This window comes from Papilio xuthus, unplaced genomic scaffold, assembly GCF_000836235.2.
Source record: "Papilio xuthus unplaced genomic scaffold, Pxut_1.1 DF825928.1, whole genome shotgun sequence".
Lineage (NCBI taxonomy): Eukaryota > Metazoa > Arthropoda > Insecta > Lepidoptera > Papilionidae > Papilio > Papilio xuthus.
In genome coordinates, this window is record NW_013532721.1 from 1,824,648 (window position 1) to 1,846,069 (window position 21,422).

Below are 21,422 nucleotides of genomic sequence, written 5' to 3' on the forward strand. Positions count from 1 at the left end.
GTAATCGGAGAATCGATATAAATGCTAATAGTCTGGGTTTTACCACTAATTGCGACGTTACAAAGTTAAGCAAGATCAGGTAACAAGATTAACGTTCGTCTTAATTTGTGTTGAATGCGAATATTTTTACTTTAAGCTTATCCTTTTAATCTTTTACATTGTAAATATGGTACATGGGTATTCTTGTGCTACATATACGACTAAAGAGACTCCATTGGCGTTTTAAGTTATAAAAGTTTTTACTTTTCTAACAATCAGTAGTAGGGCAGAAAGAAACTAGTTTGTGTGTAGCTTGTTATCTCAGTCTATTGTTTCGTGCTAGCAGGCAAAACACCCTCTATTACCATTTTCTTTTTAAGCTTTTATTTGTATGCATTTTTCAGTTCCTAATGATTCCTAAAAATGTTAAGGGAAGCAAATTTTTCTTTCCAAAAAAAAACTTGTACCGCCTTAACCAACGTTAACCGAAAACAACAATGACATACAAAAATCGAAAACCACGAATGGATTACCAATTTCGGTAGAATTTAACTTACATATTGTGACGTATTGGTAGAAATTCTTCTTGCTAATGCTGATAATGACAACCCTAAAGTGAAGTTTAACGCATGCATGATACCACAAGTTTTATTTTTATGTAATTTGTTATAAAAGATTACAATGGCTGCAGTTAAAACAGTTGAAGAAAACGAAAAACACGTAGAAGACGAAGAGGAAGAAGATGATGTAAATGATACAGAGGAAATTGAAGCGAAAGATCCTTCAAAGAAGAAGAAAAAGAAAAAAAAGAAGAAGAAGACAGGTTAGACTTCATTCATTGCATTTATGATTATTTGTATCTTTTTATTTATAATTTTTATCACATATCTCGCTAACCCCCGCTATTGGTTGTGAATGTAAGTAAACTTGGTCATATTTCATTGTCTAAATTTTAGCGGGAACTGAAGCGTCCGTAGAAAACGGACCTGAACCGCGTGACAAAGTACAAAATGATGCGGTGGAAGATGCCGCTGAAACTGAAGAAAAGAAGAAGAAGAAGAAAAACAAAAATAAGGGAAAGACCTCTGGAAAAACACAAACACACCCGCCAACAATTCCTATCGCGGAATTATATCCTGACGGTCAGTACTGATTAATTTATGTGTTTACTCGTAAGTAATGTTCGAGTTAAAACATAATGTTGTATTTCAATGTTGACGTACCTTTTCTTTTAGTTATTTTTAATGTCAATCTCATCTAGTTAATTACTTTAATTAGAAACACACCATCTCATCAGAACACAAATTTTAATTTCTAATTAGATTTCTTCAAATTATATGTGGGGGTATTTTAACATAGGAAAAATCAAAGATTAATTCTTAATTTTGAAGTATATTTTTGACAGGTAACTTTCCTGAGGGCCAAATTATGGATCATGGCCCAGCTGAAGGTATTGATGAAAGAACAGCGAAGGATCGCTTCACAAGTGAAGAGAAGAGAGCTCTAGATAGAATGCACCAGGATATTTACCAGGAAATCAGACATGCCGCTGAAGCTCACAGACAGGTAAATTGATCTGTATTCACTGTATAATCACAATCCCATATATATTTAAATGCAATATCACTAAATTTTCACTCTCTTCTTGTAACTCATGCTTTCTTAATACCAGTAGTAGTTAGTATCAGTCTATCTAGCCCAAGTCCATAACAGTGTTTCACAATGTCTGTGATCTTAATCACACACAAACAATAACACACAAAATATATTTATACATTCATCATTCACTGCTCAAATACTTTATTATTAATGTTTGGTTTAGACTAGACAATACATTCGGGATTGGATAAAACCTGGAATGACAATGATACAAATCTGTGAAGAGCTTGAAGCAACAGCAAGGCGTCTTATAGGTGAAGACGGACTTAAAGCAGGGCTGGCATTCCCAACTGGATGCAGCCGTAATCATTGTGCTGCACATTATACACCTAATACAGGTATACATTTTTAAATATATTAAAAAGGAAAATTACAATTGTCTCTAATGTATGAATATATTTTATTGAGTACTTTAGTAATTCAAGTTCATTCTTTTTAATAAGCAATCCAACCAAATATAATCTCCAATAAAAGATAGTGTTAAATGATCATTGTTTTGTCATATTGTCAAGGCGTCATACTGTGCGCTTATCAGATTGTTTTTGTAGTCTGTATTGTAATTGATAAATTGTCTTTTTTCATAAATAATTGTTCACACTCAACTCAACTGTCCACTCTATTGTAGCCTAAAGTCTAAACAGCTAAGCCAATCGTACTATTTACATAATAAAATTTTTGTATTTGATTTTCCTTAGGTGATAATACGGTACTGGAGTATGATGATGTTGTTAAGATTGATTTTGGTACACATATTAATGGTCGCATCATCGACTGTGCGTTTACACTACACTTCAACCCGCGATACGATCCATTGGTAAAAGGTGTGCAGGAGGCTACAGAAGCTGGCATCAAGGCTTCTGGGGTTGATGTCAGGCTGTGTGATGTTGGTGCTGCGGTGCAAGAGGTATGCATTTAACACTAATGTACTTTATATACTTACCTTTTATAGCCAGCTTAGAGTGGCTGTACAATTTGAAACGAATTTGTTCTTTACAGGTAATGGAGTCACATGAAGTTGAATTAGATGGTCAAGTTTACCAAGTGAAGCCAATTCGTAACTTAAATGGACACTCTATTGGACCGTACAGTATGTGTGAATTACTCGAATCTTTAACAAAATTAAAATATTGTCTGACTCACTTCATCACTAAATAGGCACCTAAAATTAATACAATGTTACACTTCGATCTGTCTATTTAATGCAATTAAATGTCTCGTTTTTTTAATTTTTTTCTTAATTACAGGAATTCATGCTGGTAAAACTGTACCAATTGTAAAGGGAGGTGAGACAACACGTATGGAAGAAAATGAATTCTATGCAATTGAGACATTCGGTTCCACTGGCCGTGGACAAGTACATGATGATATGGACTGTTCTCATTATATGAAAAACTTTGATCAACAATTTGTGCCACTGCGGTGAGTGAAATTCTGTGATTCTTTACAATACAATATAGATCTGAAAACTTACATATAAAAGTGATTAGACCATAATAACTTTTGTTCGAATTATAGAGGCACAACAAAAAACACTTTTATTAATATTTCAGTCTGCAATCATCGAAACAACTATTGAATCTGATAAACAAAAACTTTGGTACACTGGCTTTCTGCAAGCGGTGGTTGGAGCGTGCTGGGGCGTCACGTTATGCGATGGCGTTGAAAGACTTGTGCGACAAGGGCGTGGTGGATGCATACCCACCCCTGTGCGACATAAAGGGCTGCTACACCGCGCAGTACGAGCACACCATTCTCCTCAGACCAACATGCAAGGAGGTAGTGTCCCGTGGTGATGATTACTGATAAAAATTCAAGTCCAAAGTAGTTTTGTACTAAACGAGTTTTTGTAAGAATTACATTTTCAATACATGGATATATCCCTTACTTTGCGTATTTTTATTAAAGAAAAGATAATATAAATCTATGAAAACTGATCAAGTTTTGAAAAGATAATGACTGAATATTTTATATTTATACAAATACAGTCAAATGAAAGCAATAAAAAAGGAATTGATGCTAAAATATTAGATTACTGTGATGCTAAACTGTATTTAGATATTTTGGGAATCAATAATCTTGTAGTTTTCTTGTTAAACCCTAGTGCCCTAAAGTCATATATCTAGAATTTATAAGCATGATAATTTTATACCAACATCTACCAGTTCGACTGAGAATATGAAATGTGCCATTGTAAGGGTCAATCTGTGTATTAGAGTGTTAAAAGTTTCTTAAGTGTTTGCGTGATTTGTGTATTTAAAACGCAATGTTTCTTTAATGCAATATGTGTTTCAATCATAATAATTTTCTTAATTACCGCTTTTAAACTTATCATTCTTATCGACAATAGTTGTTACTAGTTTTTAATTTTTTTAACCCATGTTAAAAACCTTCTATGCAATATTTTAGTATACATATTTTTATCAGTAATAATGCAACTTTGTTGTTAATAAAGTTCTACTTATTTACAAATCCGTGTTTTATTTTCTGGGGTGGTTAAACAAAAACAAACAAAAGTTTTATAATTTTTAATTTCATTTATAGATAAGGAAAGCACTATTTCCCTAGATTTGCTTCAATACAAATGGTTACAATTAAAAAGATTAATAAGTTGTATGTTTTAGGTAAATTTATTATCTAAAAATCTTTCACCACCTAATGTATCATAGAAATGTATAAAATTGCTGTAATTTCATTAAATCTCAATATACAAATAATCACTAGCGTTTACATTTAACTACATCATCATTTGGACAACATTTCCAGTAAAATTATAAATGAAATTTTAATATCAATTTAAGAGCCAAATTATTCAAAGTTTCGTTCGTAAATATATTATTGCAATAACATTTTAATGTTTATAACCTCAATATTTTTATAAACAGGTGCTTTGGAAATTTTAAATAAATGTTACACTTTCTACATTTCCGACATTCACACACAAAGTATTGCCTGAAACCAACTTTATATATTTATTAAAACAGTTCACTACATTCTAACTTATTATAATGTAAAGTACAAGAAAATCAATCGTTACTCTAAGTTCGTATGGCCTCTTGCCATTATTAACAATATTGAACAAGCTATGATCGGAATTCCTACGATATATTACATTCCTAAGATTTAGAATTATTGGCTAATTGAAAATTTCGTTCGAAAATGGAAAAAACTAAGAATACACTAACAAAATTAGTAAATAAATACAAAATTTAATTGCAATACCTCAATAAGTATTCTAAAAAGAAGACATTATCAACTTTATAAAATTCATTTAATTTTATAAAATTTTGTACAAAAAGTCTAAATTTTAATTTTGTACTATACCACGTAGGTTACCCCGATCATAACTTTACAATATCAATACCATTATAGGTATACTTTTTTTTAGAATTAAAACTAATCGATTCATTATAAATTCTTAATTATCATGATTGACCTGACATTAAACTATTAATATAAAAGTAAGTACCAAGTGAATACAGAAATGGGAAGACAATGATGAAATGTATATCTTAATATGTTATTTAACTCGTACATAACTATTCTTATTTCTTTTTAACTTGTGATTTTTTTATATATAAGTATGGCAGTGTTCTTTCATGATTTAAATTTTATTTTCTGTCAATAAGTCGCTTAAATGACATAATATGCTACGAATTAATTATTTTCGTTAATTTATTTCAACAGTTAATTAATAATTAAATTAAAATGAAAACAGTTTAACGTCTCAAGCTGACAAAGGTCTTAATTAACCACGTTTTGACTAGTTTTAAAATAATTCTGATCAACAGATGATTTTTCTGGCTTCAAAAATGTTAACTGATATTTTATATAAATAATAATTGAGTTGTAATGTTTTATTTAACTTAAAAGTTGTAATACAAATAATAAATACTTAATCTTGGTAAAGGTATTTATATAGATGACAAACCCGATAAAAATAATATACAAATCCCTTATACCAAACTGGTAAAGTATCACAGAAATTAAGCATACCTAGCTAAACTATCGTGATATATAACATCCCAACTACTAATCTATGTTACAGGATTTGGTCAAAGTGATCTTAAATGAAAGGTATAAAAGAAAAACAAATGTAGGTAATACTTTAAGCCTACCCAAATGATTACAACTATTGGATATAAATTAGGCCAAATTAAAATTATCACCCGAAAAATAACACTGGTATTATTGTTTTGTAAAAACTTTCTTATCCATATATTTTTGTTAAAATAATATCTAGAGAATTTATTTAAATGGGAAGAATGTGATGCTATTCCTTGCCATCTCCGTTAGTTGTTGCACTGGTGTATGGCCAGTTGTATATTGACTGCAATGGTACATGTAACAACTCCACAATATGTCGGTAATGAGGCTCTGAAATATATTACATAAGTTAAAGTAGATATTTTAAATTGCTGAGCTTTGAATAATAACTTATATTTTATAGGAGTGTGCAGTGTGGTCCTACTAAATTAGACCAAAACAACCCCACCCTGAATTAAGTCAGTGTGTAAAACAAACTTTAATTGGATAGATATCCAACAGGGAACAGTGGTCTCTTTGCCATTTCTATGAATCAGGTGGCCGCTTGCTCATTTGCCATTTTGTTAGTAAAAAAAGCACATATACGCAATAGGTTAATGAAATCATCTAGTTCTTTTTATACAAAATTAAATGAACAAGAAGTAACCATATTTTAACTTGAAAAGTCGTAAAATATTGAACTACTAGTCATTAATTCAATTAAAAGTAAATCGTAAATAAAAAAAGTCGTGTTTTAAGTCTTAAATATTCACAAAAAAAATCACAAGTAAGATACCATTCTCAGGATTAATATAACCCTTCCGTATCAGAAAGTCAAGTAGTACTGGGGCACTTGTGGTTTTGAACTGTGGACTCAGGGCCCGCTGGATGCATTCCTCTGCTGTCAACAATTCAAAGCTCTCCACCTCACCATCAGCATTTTGTGGCACGAAATCAAATGGCAACTCTAGGTCATACACATATTCTGTATTTGGAAATAGCCCTCTTTCACTTTCAAAGAAGAAACTGGAAACAGAATAAACCTAATTATTATCTACAGGTATCAGTAAACCATCTACTTTTTTACTGCCACTGTTATTCTATAAATACCAAACCTTAACAAGATTGAAATTAATATGTATTTTAAAGTTAGAAAAAATATCTTGAAGTAGGTACAAATTAGATTTACGAGTAATTTTTAATATACAAACCTTACACATCCAGATGGCACTAATTTCTTTACCAAATCACCAACAACTGAAGCCTCCTCAGCTGCTTCTTTGATAGCAGTCTCCAGTATGCCATAGCCAACAGCAAGACCACCACTGACAAAGCAATCCCACTTTCCTATAAACAAAAACCAAAAAATATCTTACACACTCTAATCTCAACCTATAACGCCATCCAAGAAAAAGTAACATCTCTTTCTATCAAACAAGTTACCATCAAATATTGTTTATCAAAAAATTACTATTGCAATTTTCTGGTATAACAATATCATTTGTAGTATAAATTGATAACAGACTTAAGAACATTACACCAGTAGTTTATATTTCACACAAAATAATAAATAAGATTATATTATCAGCTTATTGATTTAAATAATAATAAAGGTGGACTAATGATCATATTGTACTGATAAGGATTATTAGCATACATGTTTTATAGGACAATCCGCTGCAGATCATTTCAAAATATTATTTTATGTTAGTAATTTACTTAAATGAAGAATTCAATTATTATGTCAACGCATGTGACAAGACAGTTACATATCTTAAAACATGTAAGTCTTTCATCAGAAGGGTTGATGTATAAATAATTATTATGTCTTAAAAAATACTTACCAGGCCATGTTTGCTTTGTGAAACTTCTCTGTTGTAACCAAATGCAAAGCCCTTTTGTGGGATGTGTTAAATAGCCATTTACACTAACTCCGTAGTTCCTAATACCAAAGAGACAAATAGCACTTCTGTCCATTTCCAGGAGACTTTCATGATAAAACGGTGTACTCACTTCAAAACACTGAAGCATAGATATTTAGTTCAATAAAGATATTTATAACCTAAAGCAGATATGTACACTATATGTGTATAAACTTTGTCTATGAGTAACTCTTCCAATTTCCACTATGTATAAAACAGCAAATATGACATCAACAATGTTATGAGAAATGGTATTGAAAAAATAGGTATTTTAGATGTGAAAGAATATCAGTAACTTACCTCATCTCTCCAACCTTTTAAAGCACATATTTCATTTTCTTTGCGTAAAGCTTGTAAAACATCAGCTACCTTCGAAGTTCTCTCTTTATATCCTCTAAAAGCCGGATTTAACTCTACAAACTTTCCAGTAATAACAAACACCTGAAACAAGTGATATATTTTTTTACTTTTAGTGCATTGGTTATTGTATATTGCGACAATAGCGACAGAAGAATCTAACAAGATAATAGAATAAGTCTTGACATTAAGCACAACGTCCAATCCAAAATTGTTTACCTCAGGAAATCTATGAAGATGTTTCATAACATCTGGTCGAATTAGACCCACTTGGTGACCTGCGACTATAAACGGTTTACATATGCCTTCATGTAACCCTTGAACACAATAATAAATGTACGTTAATTTCATGTTTATAATTAACTCGTATACAAGCAAAACAATGTTATACCTGACAGGTAGAAACAATTGAATTTTCTGGCTAATTTTGTGAGTTCCGAAAATTGATTCTGAAGTACCGAATGCATGTCTTTCATATTTCGTATCACACAAATTGGGTGATAAAATTTATACGTTTTTATAAACTCACAGAAAATTATTCATTACTCCCTTTCTTAGCTTAGAGAAAACGAAAAATGAAAATTATAAACCTGACAGAACCAATCAAGAACCGATATTACTACATAGATTATAAAATAAACACGAATAAAAACAGAGTGTAGAATATTTTGCAAAAAAATTACCTAAAGTATATCAGTGACTGGGAGTATTTTTTAACTCCTAGGATAGATATTGATGCTGGTGAATAGAATGTAATAAATTTTTAATGAAATTAAAAATAAACCTCATTATAAAGTATTAATACCTACGTACTTACCTACATAACATATTTCCGGAGGTTCTATAACATCGTTGACAAGTACCTTTTTGTCAAAAGCTTGTCAAAAGTATTTCCTTAATTTCCCTTTATATGTTCTTATTTAATTGTACATTAATTATAATCATGGCTTAAAATAAATTAGGGTTTCCTGTACTTGTAACTTACAACGATTACGCCTGTGCAGCAAAAAAAGATCGAAATAATTATATTATATATTCATAAACAACAACAATGAAAATGGAAAACAGTGCTGTATTATGTGAAATATCTCCAGTATTTAGACCTTACATACAAAATTTGTATCATGATTTAGAACTAGGTGAGTACAGATTAGGGAATAAATTAAATAAACGCTATGGATAGTCAATTTTTCTTTAATTTTATCAGCTTTATGTAGTCACATATTAATGATGTTTTAAATTTTCAGGATTATGTAAAGCAAAAGTTGACCTAGAAAGAATTGGGAGCCATTGTGATGGAGCCGAAACTCAATTCCGATTGGTTTTGCCATACTGCTCTAGAAAGTTAAAATGGGAAGTCATATTTGATGCATCAACACCTTGGTTCGCCCCAGATTTCAGGTTTGATGATGACAGTTTCCTTAATAATTCAGATGAAGAATTCCTTATTAAAAAGGTTCCCAGCCTTGCAAATTGGAATGGTAATGATCCCAATGCACTATGCAATGTTATAAATGAGTTAATAAAGTTGTACAAGGCACATCAGGTAAGGATTTTTTATATTGGCAATGTTGTCTGAATAATAAATAAATAAATTAAGTTTTAAACTAAAATTGCTTACAGATCAAAAAGTTAAATGAGGATGATGAATCCCGTGCATCTTTTGAGTACAGTGCCCTTTTAGGAAATGGATTTACCTCTGAGCAAGATATTGAAGTTTATGTATTAGGACATACAGCTGAATTTTTAATTAAGTTAAAAGTTGACACATCTAGATTACCAGAGTTATACAATGAAGGGTATGTTTTAAGATACAATTTTGGGCTATATAGTTTAAGGTAAATAATTAAGATTAATTGATTACTTTCTTTTGTAGAACTGAAAATAATCCTGGCATTGATACAGCTCTTATGCTAGTTCGTTATCCAAATTCTACAAATGCAGAACTCATTTTATCACCATTTTTAACTAAATGTCTTGGGAATATAACTCTACCTCTGTAAGTATGGAATATTTTAATACTAACATTATAAAAAATGCACAATATTAAAATTGCTTTTTTTTAAAAGATTTATTTGCATAAGAAAAATAATGTTTTCAAATTACAGAATGCATCAATCAGGAGTTTTAATGGATTATGTTCCCATGGTTACAGATCTTTTAAATAATAAGGTAATAAAAAAATTGAATTAATATTCTGCATAAAACATTTTATTTTTTCATAATTAACATAAGTGCATATTTTTATAGATTCAAGATCTATTAAACAATGACAAATTAAAACGGGGACTTTTGGCACAACTTATTGTCAAGTATGAAGGTGCGATTCTGGAACATGATGCCAATAGTGCTGCTCTTCTGTTTGAAATGAACAACTTTTATTGGATATTACAAATTGATATAGGTATTGTAATTGTTTCCTATTTAAAAACTTACTTCTTTTTTTAACACATACAGTGCCACCAAGTCACAATATGTATTCACTTTATTAGAACATAAAAATCATAGAGGAATTGACTGTGTCAACTCCTACCAATAAAAAAGGAATCTTGTATATTTTTGTTATGTATTTTCTAGAATTGACAATGTGCACATACATTGTTTTTATACATAATTTAATTAATTTAGTTTATTCTTAATATTTCAGGTATTAACTTTCCCGAAAAGCCACCAATATTGACATTACGATCTGTCTATCACAGCAGCAAAGGCAAACCAAAGTCCAAAGTTCTTACTGCCTGCCCGTACAATAATTTTGAAGCATATATAGAGCAACAAGTTGAGATTTTCAAAAATGAATGTAAATATGTTGGACCAGTCATTCAGGCTTCTAATATGGAGAATTAATTATTATTTGAATACCAGTTTATTGTTTAATTAAATTTTATTCTGATATTAACTGGTTTGTAATTTCAATTTGTTCTTAACATGTAAAATGTTTTAATCACTTTCAACTTTAACATGTAAAAACTTCCAACTGTGTTCTTCCGCAGACAATTCTACATATACATATACCCATAAGAATTATCCCAATTGTTTTTTGAAGTATTTGGTTTTTAAATAAAACAACAAGGTGGTATTTGTATTGTGTAATACACAAATAATGGTTAAATCAGTTTTCATGACTACTTATTAGTACTAAAATCTAATGTGAGAAGTAATCATTTAAAACTAATTTTTAAGGGTTAATTATGACACTAAAACCGAATTATATTACAAGAAATAAGAATCACAAAGAGTTTCTGCAGTGACAATTTTGCCGACAAAGGAACCCCACATAACAATGAAATCTTACTATGTGCAGTAAATGGCAATTAAACATAATTCTTGTGAAACTAGGACGTAATTAGAACATAATTTAAGTAAACAAAACATATAACTTAAAAACATTCTATCAGAATAAAGTTAATTAGTCAATTTTGTATTCTCCTTGTTGCCTAAGAGTTCATAACGATATCTCATGTATGTAACTCTCATTCTGTCCCATACATTTTCAAAGGAGTCCATCGCTGGCCTGACATCAAGGAGAGCAAATTGATATTTGTTGTCAACTTCCCCTCCATCGTAATAATCAATAACATATCTCACATCTTTTCCACATCTGTCTACAATCCAGTCATGACGATCAAATGGAAGCTCATACCTGAAATAAAAACAGTTTCAAAATCATGTTTATTTTATTGGTTTTTAAAAAAAATCCTTCTCGATGGCATATGTTTTTTAAAATATTATCTATCTACTACTTCCATCTAAAGAAAATACACATTTTTGTTTGACTTGACTATTAAGTTAAGGAACTCAAAATTCTAACTGCCATGAAACAATGGTGTAGGGGCAGCTTATCAATACATCAATGTAGGCATATCAGGATGAGCACATCCTTCAGTAACAAAGAGGAACATAAAAAAACTCACCCCAACCAAGAACGAAATCTGGCCCTTGGACTGTAATCAGTTGCTTTCCCTCCAAAACTTTTCAATCTGGGATGTCCACACTCCTTAGCATGAAGTGCTTCCCATTTCAATACTTCTTGCCAAGCCTACATAACATACAATTTAGATGATACATTTTAGTAATAGAAAAATAAACGAATAAATAAATAGAACTGATAATTACTTGTTCATTGTTTGCATTGTGTATGCGAATGATGTCATCCATATCTTTCTGCTTTATTTCATCATCCTTCCAACGCCATCCCTTGCGTAGCATTGCATTCCAAAACATTTGTTGGCTGGGGTAAACCCAAAATTCAGTTGAGCCATCAGGCATTGCTCTTGGAATTGAAGAAACTTGTCGATTTGTTGGAAGGGGAAATGGTTGGTCTGGTGCTGGTTGTTGGTTAGCAGGAGGCATCTGTAATGTTTGTTATTCTGTGAGTTTCTTTGTAATTTGATATAATATAATTAAAATTAGAACACGAAATCTACCATGTTGTATGGATTAATATCGTTCTTGCTATGTTGCACTGGACATTCTGAAGGTGCAGTTTTGGCACTGGCGGCTTCGTTTGTTTTATTGTGCATAGGACACTCTGGTGGAGGGTTGTCATTTTTGTCTGATTTTATATGCATTGGTTCAGCTGAGACTTTGTTACCCATATTTCTTTATTAGGCGCCTTACGTAAGGTGAAGAGGTTACATAGATGTCATAATCACAACACTTCTGTAATTTGAAAATAATACACATTTAGCTTTATCAACACACACTGAACACAAAATTAAACAACAAAATTTGTACCGAGTAAAGTTATTTTGAGTAATATAAGACTCCGATATCAAAAATGATCCAAATTAAAATTGACCAAGAATTAACTCATGAATGAATGCTTATAGTATACTTATTATACTCTTTGAATGAATGACTTAAAATGATAATGTTGCCAGTTCAGACGAAAATAAATAACCAGATCGATGTTCACTGATTTCTGCTGATTTCAACAAGATCCTTTCTTCTTCTTCTATTGCCTCTCCATTACTGGAGGTTGGCCGTGAGCTCAGCGAACCCATCCCTGTCCTGTGCCAAGCGAAAAACCGAAAGAACCCTTTTTCATCTTAATCTTTGGTCGAAAGTCCATGTGACAATGAGACAGAAAGTAACTGACATTGTTATGACATGTTTGTCAAATTAAAAAAAAATCATAAATGACATTGACAGTTCATTTGTTTTCAATTTCTAAAGGTTATAAGGTTTTTGATTTGGATTCTTTGACTATCAATAGCCTAACATTAAATCAAAATGTTAAACATAAATTGTAATCTACTGTTAAAATCAAGGCACATTTTTTCTTCGTCATTTTCAATAAACAGGTTTTTAAATAATAATGTAGCTAGTATTACAAAAGTGCACAGAGAAGTTTATGCTAGATTGTATCCTACAACCGTAGTTCTACCTGATGGTGCATCAATTAACATAAGGTATCACGAACCAAGGAAAATCATCAAGGTAAATAATTCGTTTCCTACACATCATTCAGCTCCTGGCTTGACCTTTATCACTTGTTATGTTATTCAGAGTTAATGTAAAAATATTGATATTAAACAAAACCTTTTTTGTTTCGTATAATTGTGATGCTGTTTTTCCTATCTCTATCTTTATTATTTCAACCATTGTAATAATTTTTACAATTATAAAAATATGTATTAACTGTCTCAATACACTGTAAAAATTTTAAGTGAATTTTGAATTTACCTAATTTTTTGCAGCTTCCATTGGATATGTCACTATTATCAGAAGAGGAAAGAAGAATAAGATTAGAAAGGAGAAAACCAAAGCGGAAGGTCAAAATCACTGAAACAATTGAAGATAACTTTAATGCTAAGAAATATTTGAAATATATCAAGAAATGATCGGCATCATGTTACTTAAATAACTTTTAGATAATTTATTAGAAATAAAATCTATGATCATAATAATACTTTTATAGTTTTTCTTAAAGATGTAAGAATATTCCTAAGTGAGAGTAATCTTCCATTTTCACAAAATCATTGCCGACCTATGATCAAGTGGTTGGACGGGGGATTATGAGTAGTAAAAACTATTTTTTTTTTAGTGTTCCAAAGGCGACTCATTAAATTTCCTTTTTAGGGTTCCGTACCTCGAAAGGAAAATAATGGAACCCTCATAGGGTCATTTTTTAATTCCGCGCAGGTGACAGCTTTGTTGGTTATACAGTAACATTGTAATATTGTTCCGATTGGTAGTAAATAAAAACAAGGTAAAATCTCTTACAGTGACGCAGATCAATTAATTTTAAAACACTTTCATGACTTTTTAATAATGTGTTCTTAATACCTATTTGCAAACAAATAACCATGTAAAAATAAAAATATATGAACGCACAAAAATACTGCTAAATTGTAGAAATGCTCCGTTAAACATGCAACACTCAAATTTCAATGTTTCTAAGCCAATCACATAACGCGTCAAGATACGATTTACCAACATTTACTAAATAGAATTTACTAAACAAAAACAATCGCTTCATCGGTCTGCCTGCTGCCGCACCCTCACGATAATGTGGATCTACTATGAATAACATTTTTTGTAGTTTGTAAACCTTACTCCTTTGAAAACGAGTAATTGAGTTTTAGTTTTATTTTTGCATGGCGAGAAGTGCGGAATAGTAAATATAAAAAAAAGGAAAAATGGGATGTACACAAAGTGAAATTTCGCCTCAAAATGAAACGCCGAGAAAAGGTTGCACCGATGTATTGTGGCTTGTTATTTACATTGTTTTTTGGTTACTTATGGTAAGTTTTAACCAGTTACTTTAAAATAATACAAAATATATGTTTATATAGGTACATTTTTTATTTCTTTGCAGTTAATGATTGCGTGTATTTCATTCGTGTATGGGAATCCACAACGACTTATAAATGGATATGATTCCTTCGGCAATACGTGTGGCGTTAAGAGCAATAAAAAATTATTAAACTATACACTATCTGGAATTAGCACTGCCGACAAACCCTATTTATTTTTTATGGACATAAAGGAATTAAGACGTTCACTGAAGATATGTGTAAAACAATGTCCAAAAAATAAATTAGAATCATTGACAGACATTCAAAACTTTTACAGATCAACAGGATCAAATGTTTGCAGATATGACATAGATTTAAATAATGTGATAAGTTCAAGTGATCTACACAATTTTATTGGGCCCTGTCCAACCTTGCCTGTGTATGAATCTTTCCCTTTGCTAAATCGTTGTTTTCCCAAATCAGCTAAGGAGATAGCACAAAAAGTTTTCACAGATTTCTATGATCTATTAAACAGCTGGGATACTATAGAGCAAATGCTATCAGATCTTTATTCATCATGGAAAGAAATGATAATTTGTGTTATAATTGCATTTAGTAAGTATAATCAGTATCATTAACTTAACTAAAATGTAATTGAGTTTTACTATGTTTTTAATTTATATGTAACAGAAGTTATGTCAGTCTGTAATTGTAACATTTTTTTTTACAGTTTGTTCATTAATAATGGTATCAATCTTGCATTTACTTGCAACCCTAGTTTCTTGGATTTTCATGATACTGGTGTCCATTGTGAGCATTGCAGGGACAGGACTTCTCTGGTATACATATCATGAGTTGCACACAAAACAAAGAGACTTTTCACAAACAATGTTCTTAGCCGTAAGTGTATTAAGTACTATATTACTTTTAGTTGTAATTTTTCAGTTAGTCTAATATTTGTGATTGATTTTATTCTTTTAGGAATCATTAAAGAATGAAAAGGCATTCTTATGGTACTCAATAATTGCAACTATTATAACAGTAAGTAAATATCTTCTTTTTTATATTTTTTCATATAAGTATTTTAAAATACACTTTATTTTGATGTTTATAATTACTACTACAACTATTTCATAATTATTATTACCATTTTTAGGTAATCTTATTGTTATTGGTTTGGGTCATGCGTTCCCGCGTTTCATTCCTGGCAGCACTTTTCAAAGAAACGGCACATTGCCTTGGCTCAATACCAGCTCTATTTCTGCAGCCCATCATAACATTCTTTTTCCTCATTATCTTCTTTGCATTCTGGTCAATTGTTGTGGTAAGTTATTTATCTTTAATACAGTGTCTTTTTTTCTATTACTCATTTATTTATTTACTATAGTGTTCCATATATTATATGTGTAAAATGTTGTACTTAAAATTTTGGTTTTTTCTTTTCATTTGAATACTAAATGTTGAACTTGTTCTTAGGTGTGTCTAGCCACAGCAAATTACCCTGGTATACCATTTAAAACGAATTTCTTTATTAATGGCACTCCATCACCAGATCATATTGAAAATTCCGCTATGCAAGCACAAACAAGTTTGAAATGTAAGTCAACTGCAAAGTATATTAGTTCACTTCTAAATTGGAACTGTTTTAAATTTATATGTAATTTATTGTTGTAGACCAGATAGAGTTTGATCCTTTATGGATTAAGAGCATGTGGTGGATGTGCCTTATTTGCCTCATTTGGGGCAGCGAGTTCATCCTCGGATGCCAACAGATGACCATCGCGGGTGCTGTCTCACATTGGTACTTTAGGTATTTACCCCCTCAATTATGTACTGTATACAATATATGTGTATGTGGTTTTTGTATCAAAAAAGAGGCAAATGTGTAAGCTATTAAAAAACTTAGTTATTGACATTTACAATAATACAATATGTAATGGATGTATTGTCTTCAGTTTTTGGACAAAAGAAAGATTAATCTGAAAAAAGACTAGGTTTTTTGACATTGCTGATTGGAAAAAGAAATTTAAACTGTAGTATAATGTTTACATAGGAAGTATTATATAATATTTTTGAAAATAACACTTAAATGTTTTTCAGAGGCCCTAATGCACATCCTTCACCAGTGATGTATTCAATTGGAAAACTTTTGAAGTACCATTTGGGTTCAGTGGCCAAAGGGTCCTTCCTTATTACGCTGTTCAAGATCCCCAGGCTCATTCTCACATATTTACATGCAAAGTACGTATATCTGTATAATTTTTAATATGAAATATTTAAAAAATATTAAGTATTGAGCCCACGCAATTAACCTACTATAGTACTTATTTATTTAAATTCAACTGAGATTATATCCTTTATTAAAAAAAAAACTAAAGTATAAAATCGAGAAAACCTGCCTTTCATAAGAATAATGTAAATAAATTACTCGGAATTATTGTTTATATTGAATGATTCAGAGACGGCAAGGTAACTTGTACGTAAGCGACCCACATTCATGACTCAGATGCGAGGTTAATATAGATTAACATATCGTAATGTCGGTTGGTCACGCTCACTTCACAAAAAATAGATCGTTCAATGGATATTCTCACGTACCGTAACAAAAACGAGCAATCACAGAGAATCTATAAACTTTTTTTACATGTTTAAAATACAACACAAGCACAAGGCATAAAAGGAAGAGTTGCTTATTCATTATATTTTGAGCACCAAAAAATATATCTTAATATGTATTTAAATATGGATATTAATTGATTAAATTGTTGCTAGCTTTATCTATATTTTATCTCATGTATTTTTTTTTTAATTAATGATTATCTGGTTTCTGTTGCGTGTTACATCATACTTTATTTAATCTCGCAAAGAGGCTTGTATTACAGCAGCTTGTAAATTACTCTTAATGGCGAATTTTTATTAGGACATCCTGTGTAACAATTATTATTTATTGATTTCAATTACCCAAAATGACGTGCATAAATGTGTAGATGTATTTATGTAGAAGAGAGAGGCGTGTCCGCGCCAAATGATGGTTTTTGGTCAATACCTACCCCTCTGGATTACAGACTTGATTATGTTGTTTATTTATTGTGTATTTTCGACAGGTTATCGTCCAGAGCAGAAAAGGGTTCTGAGTGTGCCAAGTGCGGTCTCAAATGTGGTATCTGTTGCTTCTATTGCCTGGAGAAGTTCATTCGTTATCTCAATCATAATGCGTACACAATAATAACTATCGAGAGATGTCACTTTTGTAAAGCCGCTGCGAGGGTAAGTTGTTTATTGACTAAATCTGCTTAGCAGTAGCATCTCACATAGAAAAAACATATATCAGCCCCTATGATTACCGTTGGTCATTAATTAAGGATTTTAGTATGACATATTTTCGGACTGTGACTATAAAATATGGAATATACCTGTAATAAACTAGTTGCGACCCACGATTCCGAAAGTGTGGAATTAAAAAAACTTAGTAGCCTATGTGTTCTAGATTTTGTTCTGCATCTATGGCAAATTTCAGCGAGATCCCTCTACCTGTTTTGGAGATAGCTTCTAACAAACACTCATCTATCCATACATTTAAACATTCGGATTTTTAATATTAGCAAGATTTTAAATGTATAAAAAGTATTATTCTATTAGTAATACAATGTTACATTATGTAAATTAACTTATCAATTGTTTGCAAAATGTTAAACTATCATTATATTTAAAGAAACCTTTAGTTAATTGTTTGATGCTGTTGTGTTTTGATAAATAAAGGTTACATTAGGGTAATGATAAAGCAACAATGACGATGACAAATGAACTCGCCCTTTTACAAAATGGGACTTGACATTTTATAGCTTTTTGGACAAAAGATGTCACAATGATTCAGGTGTTAATATATATTTTTCATGAGACATGCTATCTATTTTTTTTATAAATTAAAGGATGAGACCTAATGTTAAGTGACTTTAGTCTTATCAACTGCAGCTATTGCTTTCAAGAATTCCAGATGTATTACCAAACTAAGTGTTCCGGAGGCCTAATTTAGTCCTCTTTCCCTTCCCACTGTATTTCTTAATAGCAAAGGATGGGAAGTGGAAGTGGACTTTCCGGATGAGAGGATGCATGGAAAGGTAAAATATTTTCTATCTGTGCGTCCTCTCCTCCGTGGATTAAAGGTAGGCAACGCATATGCAATTGCGTATATCTATGGGCAACGGTCACTTCGCTATTTCAGGTGGCCGATAACTCGTTTGCCACCTTATGGTCCACTCATTCATTTCGCGCCACTCAGAGTAATATATTATATTGTAGGCGTTCAGTACGATAGTGAACAACGCGCTGCAAGTGGCGACTATAAATAGTATAGGTGACTTCATCCTGTTCCTGGGCAAGTGCATAGTGACCGCGGTGACGGGCATCATCGGCCTGTTGCTGCTTAAGAGGAACAACGACTTGCATTTCTTTGCAGTGCCCACACTCTTCATATGTATATTCTCCTTTTTGATCGCCCACTGCATACTGTCTCTATACGAGGTTTGTATAAAATTTATATATATTTTATATGTTAACACCTACACACACAGTGCCACTGTAATTCTTATTTAAAAAAAAACAACAAAATTACTAAGTGTTTTATTTTTCCATGTCGAAAAAGTGTTGAAAATAAAAATTGATAAATATTGACAGATGGTAGTAGACTCGTTGTTCCTGTGCGTGTGCGAGGATCGTAATATGGACAACGCGAATGGCCGCTGGAAGTCTTCGCGGCTTGCCGAGTTGGGCGGACACCGGCCCGACAAGGAGGAGGAGCAGGAGGGCGCCGAGCTGCAGGGCCTCCATGAAAAGTATTAATATCGTGAGTTTATGCATGTTGTATGTTCGGTGTACCTTCTAAATTTGGTGACTTACTAACTTGAAAGTTCACATCGACACCTCAAATCGGTGGTTTTTAAACTTTATTGTATGTCTATCAAACACTATATATACAAAGTACTCTGTGGACTCTAGGCATAGCAACAACCATTAAGTTTCAATTAAAAAATTGGATGCATGTTGCAATCCGGCTTCGATTTTTTTTCTTTATATATCGAGAGAATGACGTATAAAAACTTATGACAGTAGACTCTTGAGACTGCTGCCACCTACGAAGAGCTTTTAGTTTTTCCCTCCATTAGCTTGTAGTAAGATTTACCTTTTAGTTTTTCCCTCCATTAGTTTGTAGTAAAATCAAAAACTAACCAATTCGTAGTCCGTGGGTAAAAGCATGTATCGAAATTGTATAAAAACTCCAACCGACGTGCATGAAATTAATAGTAGCATTTGACTACTTAAAATTGCCATTAAATATAAAATGTTCATATAATTTTGAAGTGATCATATCGTCTGGAGTGAATTTGAATTATTTTTTTTATATTTCCAGGTAAATAACTGCCATTGATGATCAAATGTGGGTGAACAGGAATTGTAAAATCATAACAATTGGGTCTGGCACTCGAGGAATATTTTATAATACTACAATTATGTAGGTGACGATAAAACGAATCGTTTAAATTTAAGACATAACCTATTTTTGCTTTTACTTTACACTTTTTTGATCTTTTTTTTAATAATTTATAGTGTGATAGGCATATATTAACTCCAGTGTAAGCTGAAATTTAGCATAAGTTTTTTTATTTTTTTTATTTTAATCTTACTTTACTTTTTAAACAATGCTCAGTTATAACTATGATTTGAATTATTGAATGCTTTAAAAGACTATGTACTGATAAAATTTCAATATTTCTTCAGTTTTAGTAACCGCACGTATGGACCTTATAACATAATCACTGTTTTCTAATACACATTATATTATGACCTTTTAAATAATTTTAAAATACGGCGTGATTTGAAACATTTAACAAAATAAAATTTTTATGAGATAAAGGAAAAAATCAAAAATAAACATTTATAAGACATTTTATACTCTCATTGTTGTATTCAACAATTTATAATTTTGATATAAGAAAATCCATTTTGGAAAAAAGACAATCTTGTCAGTATTTTTAAAATACTCGAATGTACCCTCAGAATAGTGAAAGTATATTTTTTGTTGTTTGAAAAAGCAAGGAAAAAAGTTTTTAAATATTTTTTATTTTTTAGAAATAGAGGCTTTAATTTTTATTAATTTTAATTTAATAATTGTTCTCTTCCAAAATCAACTCCAGATAATTTTAATATTTATAGGTTTTAAGGATTCTCATGCTTTACCGTCCAAAATATTTTTACACAATTTTTAATTGGATGTGTATTGAAATTTAAGCTAACTAATTACGTTAGTAAACTCTAAAAATTAATATGAATCACTTGCACAATGTGTATATAATTTTATACATGATATATGCTTTAGTTATATCTTCAAATTGAAATACATATGCCATTTGGGTCTGCGATTTTATTGGTAATTTATTTCAAACAAGCTTTATAATAATGGTTTTAAATGTTATTAGTGAGTTAAAAATATAATAGGAGTCCACTTCATTCTTGTGAAGATTTTTCTCGAATTTTTTATTATTTTTTAACAGGGATATTGACATTTGTGTGTATCATTACTATCATGTTATTATTTATTCAAAAATATTATTTTTTGTATATTTTACCAGGCTGTAATTAATAAACAAATATTTTTGATGATCCCAACGTAATTATAATATCAATGCAATTAAAAGTACATTTGTTAATTTTTGTCTACCTCACATAAAATAATTATCTTCCA

General features: G+C 31.0%; 5 protein-coding genes across 8 annotated transcripts; 3 read left to right on the forward strand and 2 right to left on the reverse strand.

The window, feature by feature from the left end:
* The first annotated feature begins 567 nt into the window (after positions 1–567).
* On the forward strand, positions 568–3,522 carry und (methionyl aminopeptidase und). The gene is made up of 8 exons (XM_013322473.1): positions 568–802; positions 936–1,121; positions 1,385–1,545; positions 1,802–1,976; positions 2,334–2,542; positions 2,635–2,725; positions 2,883–3,057; positions 3,189–3,522. Exons 1-8 carry the CDS (start codon positions 661–663, stop codon positions 3,439–3,441), a joined length of 1,392 nt encoding a protein of 463 aa, XP_013177927.1. The 5' UTR covers positions 568–660; the 3' UTR covers positions 3,442–3,522.
* A 950-nt stretch (positions 3,523–4,472) lies between these two features.
* Positions 4,473–8,539, reverse strand: LOC106125322 (uncharacterized protein YJR142W). The gene is made up of 7 exons (XM_013322475.1): positions 8,332–8,539; positions 8,160–8,257; positions 7,884–8,024; positions 7,506–7,683; positions 6,873–7,008; positions 6,458–6,687; positions 4,473–6,012 (listed from the first exon to the last, which is right to left on the reverse strand). Exons 1-7 carry the CDS (start codon positions 8,414–8,416, stop codon positions 5,909–5,911), a joined length of 972 nt encoding a protein of 323 aa, XP_013177929.1. The 5' UTR covers positions 8,417–8,539; the 3' UTR covers positions 4,473–5,908.
* A 261-nt stretch (positions 8,540–8,800) lies between these two features.
* Positions 8,801–10,910, forward strand: LOC106125321 (BRCA1-A complex subunit BRE). Its single transcript, XM_013322474.1, has 7 exons — positions 8,801–9,079; positions 9,188–9,486; positions 9,564–9,739; positions 9,817–9,939; positions 10,049–10,112; positions 10,191–10,344; positions 10,588–10,910. Exons 1-7 carry the CDS (start codon positions 8,992–8,994, stop codon positions 10,785–10,787), a joined length of 1,104 nt encoding a protein of 367 aa, XP_013177928.1. The 5' UTR covers positions 8,801–8,991; the 3' UTR covers positions 10,788–10,910.
* A 104-nt stretch (positions 10,911–11,014) lies between these two features.
* Positions 11,015–12,774, reverse strand: Cchl (Cytochrome c heme lyase). 2 transcript variants are annotated; one of them, XM_013322476.1, is made up of 5 exons: positions 12,678–12,774; positions 12,368–12,602; positions 12,057–12,293; positions 11,855–11,979; positions 11,015–11,583 (listed from the first exon to the last, which is right to left on the reverse strand). In XM_013322476.1, the coding sequence occupies exons 2-5, from the start codon at positions 12,536–12,538 to the stop codon at positions 11,346–11,348; spliced, it is 771 nt and encodes a 256-aa protein (XP_013177930.1). In that variant the 5' UTR covers positions 12,539–12,602; positions 12,678–12,774; the 3' UTR covers positions 11,015–11,345.
* Positions 12,775–14,392: 1,618 nt separating this feature from the next.
* Positions 14,393–21,261, forward strand: Ctl1 (choline transporter-like protein 1). 3 transcript variants are annotated; one of them, XM_013322658.1, is made up of 12 exons: positions 14,394–14,689; positions 14,764–15,298; positions 15,414–15,583; positions 15,665–15,724; positions 15,840–16,007; positions 16,160–16,280; positions 16,358–16,493; positions 16,784–16,924; positions 17,788–17,950; positions 18,983–19,204; positions 19,358–19,526; positions 20,091–21,261. In XM_013322658.1, exons 1-11 carry the CDS (start codon positions 14,585–14,587, stop codon positions 19,520–19,522), a joined length of 1,986 nt encoding a protein of 661 aa, XP_013178112.1. In that variant the 5' UTR covers positions 14,394–14,584; the 3' UTR covers positions 19,523–19,526; positions 20,091–21,261. The 3 variants fall into 3 exon arrangements, with proteins under 3 accessions (XP_013178114.1, XP_013178112.1, XP_013178115.1); XM_013322661.1 differs by having other exon boundaries at positions 19,358–19,515; XM_013322660.1 differs by lacking the exon at positions 20,091–21,261 and having other exon boundaries at positions 14,393–14,689; positions 19,358–19,528.
* The last annotated feature ends 161 nt before the right edge of the window (positions 21,262–21,422 follow it).